General features: G+C 44.6%; 1 protein-coding gene across 1 annotated transcript in view; it reads left to right on the top strand.

Annotated features, from left to right (window-relative positions):
• Nucleotides 1-423: 423 nt before the first annotated feature.
• Nucleotides 424-8,506, top strand: part of LOC122537729 (RB1-inducible coiled-coil protein 1) — a gene marked incomplete at its 5' end in the record, with an annotated part of 8,591 nt that continues 508 nt past the window's right edge. Inside the window, 7 exons of the mRNA XM_043671157.1 lie at nt 424-790; nt 2,633-3,563; nt 3,642-3,859; nt 3,963-4,593; nt 5,693-6,433; nt 6,598-7,602; nt 7,931-8,506. The exon at nt 7,931-8,506 is cut by the window's right edge and continues 508 nt beyond it. Of these exons, the coding sequence (XP_043527092.1) occupies nt 424-790; nt 2,633-3,563; nt 3,642-3,859; nt 3,963-4,593; nt 5,693-6,433; nt 6,598-7,602; nt 7,931-8,038 (4,001 nt within the window). The remainder of the gene's footprint in view (nt 791-2,632; nt 3,564-3,641; nt 3,860-3,962; nt 4,594-5,692; nt 6,434-6,597; nt 7,603-7,930) is intronic.

The raw sequence follows: 8,506 nt of genomic DNA, 5'->3' as shown, positions 1-8,506 counted from the left end.
ATTTCATTTGTGTAAATGAAAAAGATACGAGTGAATGTTTACGTATGTAACTAATGTTGCTTGATTATTCGTTATGCCTTACTATTAGCTTGCTATTGAATGAAATGTAGATTTCTTTTCTTTTTATGTCTGTTACTACTCTTCCTCTTCATTCTTTTCGTAACATATTTTCTTACAATGCAATTTTATTAATTTGTTACAAAGCATTACACAAAAGTCTTAATTTTTATAAAATTAAGAAAAGGAATTTAACTGTTGATGAATTTTCCGTGCAGTCTAATATAATATTGTTGCCTTCCATCATTTAAAAAAAAAAAAAAAAAAAAAGAATGGGGAAAAAAGACCATTTTGGGTCTTAGAAAGGATCAATTTGCCTTTTCTAATTGACAGTCCATGGTTCGATCGGTATTATTTAATGAGTAGGAGCGGAACGGTTCGCGCGTTTCGACAAATATTTCGTTATTAAGAGCTCGATACGATCTGTTGTCCTTTGCATTGCAGATATCGATCTTCAGAACCAGATCGACGCGTCGCTGGCGATGCCGGCCACTTACCAGACCCTCATCTCCCGTGCCCAATTGGCTCAGCAATGCTGTGGATTGGCGCGGGAGCAGACCAGGATCTGTGAGAAGCTGGTCCACGATCAACACCTTCAGCAACAAGGCTGGGCCGCCGTGGTGGCGAATCTCGAGGACATCACGCAGATGTTCCAGTCGCGATCCGATCTTCTGGAACAGAGCTTCGCCATCTATCAATCGGAGAGACAACACTTCGTGGAATTGCTTCAGAAGTAAGTAACGCACGGAGATTCGCTGTGTCGCGCGGCAGATAACTGCCGTATTTAGGTCAGAAGTGATACAATTTGGTGAAAAATGTGGAACATCGCTAAATAACATACGCTTTGAATTTCTTTCACCATTTGTTGTATAATTTTTTCAAGACACAATGAGTTAAATCCGGATTATTGAAATTTTGTGTGTGTGTTTTTTTCGTTTTTAGAAACGAAATGTATGAATTATCTGTTTCACTGTTCATTTTATGTAATTTTCGTAAGACACAATGCTATATTAATTATTATATTATATTATATTATATTAATTATATGAATTAAGTCCAGATTATCGAAATAGTTCTTGGGTCTGATTTTGTGTTTTTCATTCTTGAAAACATAAAAATTCTCCATTTACTATTCATTTTATGTAATATTTAAGACACTATGAATTAAGCTCAGATGATCAATATTGTTTGGGTTTGATTTTCAAGTACTTGTCAAGTTCTTATGCTATATTCTCTCCACTTTTAAAAACATGCCAAAATTATCAGTCGTTATAACATTAGGTATGTATTTGGATTTTTATTGTACTTGTCGCTTTTCTCCCCGAGAAGATATTTCAGTCTTCTTGAATTGTAGCTGATTATAAGAGATCTACGTTAGATCGATCGTCGGGTTACTTGATTTTAATTTTATTCTTGAGTTTACAAGATAGGCGCTCTTTTACAATCATGTAAGATGACACGGAGTACAAACGAAGCCAGCTTTAAAATTAAGTAATTAAGTTCAGCTTTCATAGGCTAAATTAAATTTAATCATGTCAATCGAGGATTAAATCTTTCAGACTTTAATCATCAAATAATGAATAATTAATAAAAAATTAGTTCATCGTTAATTTTATTATTTCATTGCAATTACAATTAGTTAATTTTATTATTTCATTGCAATTAAATGTCCCTTTTAATACTTTTAAACGGTGGAATAACTTGGAATTCAATTTCCATTTGTTTTCCAATGTGACATATATTGTTATATCGAGAGATGAATAAATTAAACTTTCATGCGGATTTTACGTCTTGACGGAAATAAATAATTAAGATCGGGCGCTACGTTCAAGAGTAGAGTTAGAGCTAACGATATTATCCGATTTGCATAATCGCGACAATCTCCGAGTTCGCATCGCTTCTTGTAAAATATGGTTACATGTGCCTCACATGTTCGAACTGCAGACGCGCTGGTCGGTCAACATTTTCTTTTCCTGTTTTTTTTTCTTTTTTTTTCTTTTTTTTTTTTTTTTTGCTACAACGACGATAGTTGCATACTTGGACACATTGCTACATAGGATAATCGCGCGGATAGCGTGCAATGTCGCGTGACATCGAGGAAGACGCGAGTTTCGAGGAAACGAACATAATTGCGATGCTAGTAGTGAAATAACAGTCAACGTGATCCAACGAAACGTTCAACTATAAATATTATTAATTAAATAATTATTTAGCAGGCATTAGATGCGAACTTGAGTTCGATAGGTCAGTATCAACTGTAAAAATTGTTAACTATTCTATATCGTCTATTATATACCGAACAAAAGAGACGATTAGAATTTCAAAGTCAAGAATTATGAATGCTAAGAAGAAGCCGGTTATTGTCGTAATCATTGTATATTAAAAAGTTTACGAGGAGTTTGCGATGGAGTGTCAATACAATAGATTTTGAAATGAAACTAAACAAAGACAGCGACTGCTGATAAAAGTCACCATTTGCTCTCTCGTTCACTCGTTTTCATTCTCCGAGTTACGTTTTAAAATGTAATTCACGACATTCAACACACTTAATTACATTTCGTTGAACGTGTTGCAGCTTCAACGCCGACCTGAACACCTTGGCGAAGATTCCGATCCTACCAGCGCTGAGAGCTCAGGCCGAGGGTCTATTTAACTTGGACGACGAGCCGAGCCAATCCGATGGCAGGCAGGAGGTTTTGAGCTTGCTTCGTTGGATCGCGGCGACAGACAATCAGAGTAGCCTGGAGCAGCTGACGGAACAGTGTTCGAGAGGATTGGAACAATTCGACGAGAAGATGATGGAGGCGTTGATGGCCGAGGCGAAGGCGGCCCTCGACAACGCGAAAAAGCAGGACATGAAGGAGATCAAGGGCCTCGGCGAGAGGCTGTTCGCGTTGGAACAGCTGATGACGCAGATGAAGAGGCTGGTCCACGAGCAGGGGGAGCTTGCCCAGGGTTTCCTGCAGAACCAGAGCCGGGCGAACAATCTCGGCGACGCCAGCGTGCTTCCCGACCTGTGCACCTCGCACAGACGGCAGCTCATTGTGATGCTGCACAATCACAACAAGCTGCGCGACATCAGGCGCCGGTGCACGAAAGCAAAGGAGGAACTCTCGGTGAACATCTACCATCGGCTCAAGTGGATCACGTACGTGGAGAACAAGATAATGGAGTTGGATGGCAAGCTGTTGATGTACCACGAGAGCCTGAAACGTTTGAGGAAGCTTCTGGAGGTGCTTCAGCAGATTCATCTGACGCCGCAGATGTACATGACCGCCGTGGCCGAGGTGGTTCGAAGGCGAACCTTCTCGCAAGCTTTCCTCGTATGGGCCAGCAATCTGGCGTGCCAGTTGTTGACCGTTCACAGCGAGGAACTGGCACGTAGAAGGGAGTTCCAGAGAAAATTCGAAGGTCATTTCTTGAACTCTTTATTCCCAGGCCTCGAGGACACGCCGCCGCCGTTTGCCACCCAGGCACCGTCTGTCTTCGATAGCGGACTACCCAAGGTATATTTACTCGTTACTTTAATTTCATTTCGAGCAGAGAGATAGAAATTGGTTCTAACGCGATTGTACGCACCGCAGTTGACAGCGGAGGATATGGAATCTCTCAGATCGCAGCTACCTGACCTAGCGCTTACTATCTCGTCACCGGACCTGAACAGCATCACGCAATTCTTCCTGTCCAAGAGCCTTACCGAGGCGAGCACCGACGGGAACAAGGAGAAGAACAGCACTTCCATGCACGTCGACGTAGCTACCAAGGATCAAGAACGAACGAGAGCTCCGATGTTGTTCGACAGGTATACATTTACATCTGTTCTTTTTTTGTCAAAAGTAGAGATCTCTCGATCTTATGTACCTATCGGTCGGACACAATCGTCATACGTTGATACGTGATTTCAGGGGTGGTTTTGAATCGGAGACGGACACGGAGGAGTTCGAGAAGATCGGTCAAGGCGCCACGGACTCTAAGCCGGAGTCGTACGATGGCGCAAAACAAATGCGTCAGAAACAATTGGAGGTTGGTGCCTCGCGAAGCGTGTCCCCCGCTTCCTCCACCTCGACTAACGTATCCCCGCTTAATTCGAAAGTCGCGGACCTGACGAACCGGTCATCATCCTCGAGCGAGCCTGGATCCTTCCATTTCCCAAGTCTGTCCGTCAGCGAGCGTCCAGCTCAGCTGAGCCCGTTAACCGAGTGCGCCGAGAACGGCGAGTCGAGCAGTTATTTGCTTCATCGCGCCACTGCGAACGGTCTTTCCAAGTATCACGAGACGCCATCGACGACGATGGCCGAGGAGCCGAACTCTCTTAGCCCAAATCCTTCCTCTTCCCTGTCACGGTCGGCGATGTGCGACGGCCAGCAGCAGCAACGCCAGCAGCAGTTGTCCGGTAGTGGCGGTAGCAGCCCCTCTATCGGTGTGTGCGCTACCGACTTCATGGGTACTGAGTTTTACATGGACGAGTCTCTGCCGAGCAGTCTCAGCGAGCATCCCGTCGACGGCCAGCATCAGGCTATCGTTTCCCTTCTCCAGGTACTGGACGACTTACAGCTCGCTAACAGACCTTGTAGTCGTAGCCGTAAACGTTCCACTACCGCTAATACGTACCCTCTTACCGACCTCTCTCCCTCCTCTCCATGATTTTTGTGTATGGTATACATACTATACGTTTGCTTATATACATTATTTAGTGTATCTCTGTTCCGACTCGTGTGTGTACTCGTGTTTTATTCGTACCCTGTGTATGTGTGTATCATTTGCAACGCCACCTCCTCGTACCTGCAACCCCCTCCTCCCCCCGTACACTTTTGCGTACCCTTGTTACTCGAAGTTTGGCTTATTTGAATTTTCACGTCCACTTAATTGAATTTTCTTCCTTCTCTCTGATTTCTAGGTACTTTCGTTGTCGTTGTCTTTATATATTCGCTGTCCAGTAAGTTGTTAACGCAAACGTAATTCTCGAAAAAAAAAAAAGAAAAGAGAAAAAAGGGTGGGTATGTATTCTTTTGCTTGTAACGTTTCTGATGAGTTGGTACGATCTACTCTGCCTTTTCTTTTTTTTTTTTTTTTTCTTCAAAGTGCTTGGCGCATATCCGTGTTACGTTTTTTTCTGTACTTGTTACGTAGCCGACCGCGCGTGTTGTCATCGTCGTGTGAGTACGTGTGTTTTAATTTTTTTACAGGAGATTAGCTGCCGTCGCACTCGATTCTCCCGATCCTATGACCCTCGAAGTACGTCCTCCGAGATACACTTAAGCCACGAGTTCGCTTTTCAGAATAGAACACCCAAAGACGACTTGGTTACGACCGGACCGACTGTTCGCTATATATCCATGCTCTACCGCCACTCTCATCGTCATCATCTTCACACACTCGACACCTTTGGGATTTCTCTTCTCTTTTTTTTTTGTCTTTTTTTTCTACTTGTCAAACTACTTTTTCTCTCTCTCCCCACTGTTTCTCTCCCTTCTGCTAACAACGTTGATTCTATTATCACGCCTGCGAACAATTTTTACAATTTGCTCGTGACTAGTTGTTCCTCGACGTCTTTAGTCGGGTTTAGCACGAAAATGGAATCGTATTCCTCGCTCGGTACTCCGCCGACGTGTGACATGACGTGTCAACGTTTCAGGAGAATCTTGGCAACACGCGCGAGGAAGTGGAGAGGCTTAGCTCGATTCTAAAGACGATGAAGGCGGTGATGTACGAGGCGTTGAGGACCGTGCGCCAAGAGCTGGCTGTCCTGAGGGATCGCACGAACGAGCAGCAGACTGTTTTCTCGAATATGGCCGAGCAGGTTCGCGAGGCGCTGTCGTTGTACTCGCGCGAGTACGACCGTCGTCTTCGCGAGCGCGAGCAGGAACTGACCGTGGACCACGAGCTGGAAATGGCGGACGTGAAGAAGCTGATACAGAGCCGCGAAGAGGAGATATGCACGCTGAAGCGTAATCTCGTGGAGAAGGAAGCCGAGCTGGCCGAGCACGAGCGTCTGATTGCCACGATGCGCCAAAAGTTGGAGAACGAGCAAACGGAAATGAGGGATCTCCAGACGCACCTGCACCAACAGTTCGAGGAAACGTTGGAGCAAGCTCGCGCGGACAAAGAGACGGCCGTGAAGAAGGCGAACGACGAGAGATTCATAGAGATAGCGTCCTTGACGAACTCGGTGGCGCAGAGCCAGAAACGCATCCAAGAGTTGGAAGAGATTCTGACTCAGGCGTGCAGCGAACAGCAAAGGATGGTGAAAGAGGCGACCGAGAAGCTGCAGATGGAATACAAGAGCGAGCTGCAATCACTCAGAAGCCGTTTCAAGCTAATGACTGCGTCGACCATGGAGAGCAGTCCAAGCGACAGTAGCCTTGAAAAGATCGACGTAAGTGTGATCGATCGCTGCGAACCTTCGTGCTAATCATTCAGTCACACACATTTTCAAATTGCATTTTTACATCGCCGGAAAATTGCACAATTTCGATTAACATTAACGTTTTCATTTTGAGCATCCAGCCCGACGTTTACCTTCGTTTATATCTTTTTCAGAGATCAGAATTCAGTGACTTAGTAATGACCCAGACGACGCAAGAGAAAAAGCTGGAGAAATCAGTGACGATGGACGAACGGATGGACTATGTGGCAAAGTTGATACACGATCTACGACTGGCCACGCAAACGATCGAGGAGAAAGATCGGAAAATGGAGATGTATAGAAGAAGAGAATTTGCGCTAACGGAGGAGTGCAAGCGATACAAGAGCACGATCAGACGTTTGAAAGATTCGGAGAACTTCAAAAACGTTCTCGTCGAGGCTGGCTTGCACAAAGAGCAGCACAGCAGCGACGAGCAGTTGGAAATGAGTCAGAGTAGCCTGGAGGAGGAGCCGAAGAGCCTCGAGACGGAAAAAGACGAGGTGGAAGTGTCCGAGTCGAAAAAGGTGCGATTGGAGCCGAGCAACGATCCGAGTTGTCTGTCCAGGAGGCTCGAGGTCCTCGAGAATGAGAACAAAAGAATGAACGCTGAGTTACAGTCGCTTCGCGACAGCAAAGAGACAGCCGACACGAAAATCGAGAACTTGGAGGCGGACAAGGTTCGATTAGAGATCGAATTGGTGAAGGAGAGGTCCAGGAGCTTCTCTACTCCAGACACGTTGCCTTCATCGGGAAGCCGCGAGAAGGATATGAACGATTCCGTGGCGGTCGTTTCCGAATCGAGCTCGTCTCAGGACGCAACGACCAGCCCGAAACCGCAACGCTCGTGCGGTTGTATCACTTGCTTCACGCATATTAAGAAGAAGATAGACAAAATTGCAACGAAGCTCGCAGAGATGGGCCACATCACTGTGACCAGCTGCGATCCAGGCGACAACGTGCTGTTGTTCTGGGACGAGACCCATAGAACGTACACGTTCTATCAGGAGGCGACGACGCTTCATTTCCTCGATCCGAAATCCACATCTGCCCTGGATTTGATCTGGAATCCCGACGAGTCGTCGAAAAATGCTCAGAGCATCGTCGAGGTTGCCTCCAAGGAGTACTGTCATGCTATAAAGGTGAGATTGCTTTCTCGTTTGTCTTTATAACTGTTTTACTTCTGAATTTTACTTCTGAAATTGCAAATTATGAACTACTTTATCGTTTGATGAAACGAATCGTTAGAACATGGTACAGAATGGTGTGAAAGGTAGAATTGTACATTGAAGAAAAATAGAAAATATCCTGAATAATATTTAAAATGATAAAATCGAATATTTTATCATATATGTATGTGTAATGATACGTACGATTTTACGACCAGTTGCAAAACAACGTGTATATCTCTTTTTTTTTTTTATGTCTAACGTTTAAGAAGCATTGACGAGCAACTTGTCCACATTTCAGATCGATAACCGGTATCGCGTGCCACGTGGCACGAAATTCTACCGAGTGAGAGCCGTGAAGCCAGCCGGTGATAGCGCAGCTATATTGGCGAGCGTTCAGGAAGAGTAGTCGAGCGATAAGCTGAGAGAACAACAGGCTCCATCGATTCTCCGCCAGTTTGATAAGCCCTGTGACCGCGGATCCGCGTCGCGGGGATGAACACCTGTGGCCTTGCACGTGCAGTTCATCCGACACGCGGATCCTTAGCATATACATGTTCGCGACCATCCGGAAATCCTCAAGGCCAAAACCTGCCAGAGCCTTTAAGACCCATCCTTGAAAGTTCTTAACTAGCTGAAAAGAAAAGGTAAAGAGAGGTAAAAGTATCCGAAACCTGGGTATATCACACGTAAAATAGGGATCAGAGACGAAAGGATGCGCTGGCGTTTCATTGTGATATAAGTAATTTTTAGATGAGTGAAACATAATTGCCGAATGCTGTGGTTAGCTGTGAAACGATGTTCTAACGATGTTTATATTCCTTTTTCATTTCTTCAGGTTTTTTTTTTCCTTTTTTTTTTTTTTTTTTTTTTTTTG

Source organism: Frieseomelitta varia, unplaced genomic scaffold (assembly GCF_011392965.1).
Source record: "Frieseomelitta varia isolate USP_RPSP 00005682 unplaced genomic scaffold, Fvar_1.2 scaffold_926, whole genome shotgun sequence".
Lineage (NCBI taxonomy): Eukaryota > Metazoa > Arthropoda > Insecta > Hymenoptera > Apidae > Frieseomelitta > Frieseomelitta varia.
This window is presented reverse-complemented; position numbering and strand designations above follow the sequence as displayed.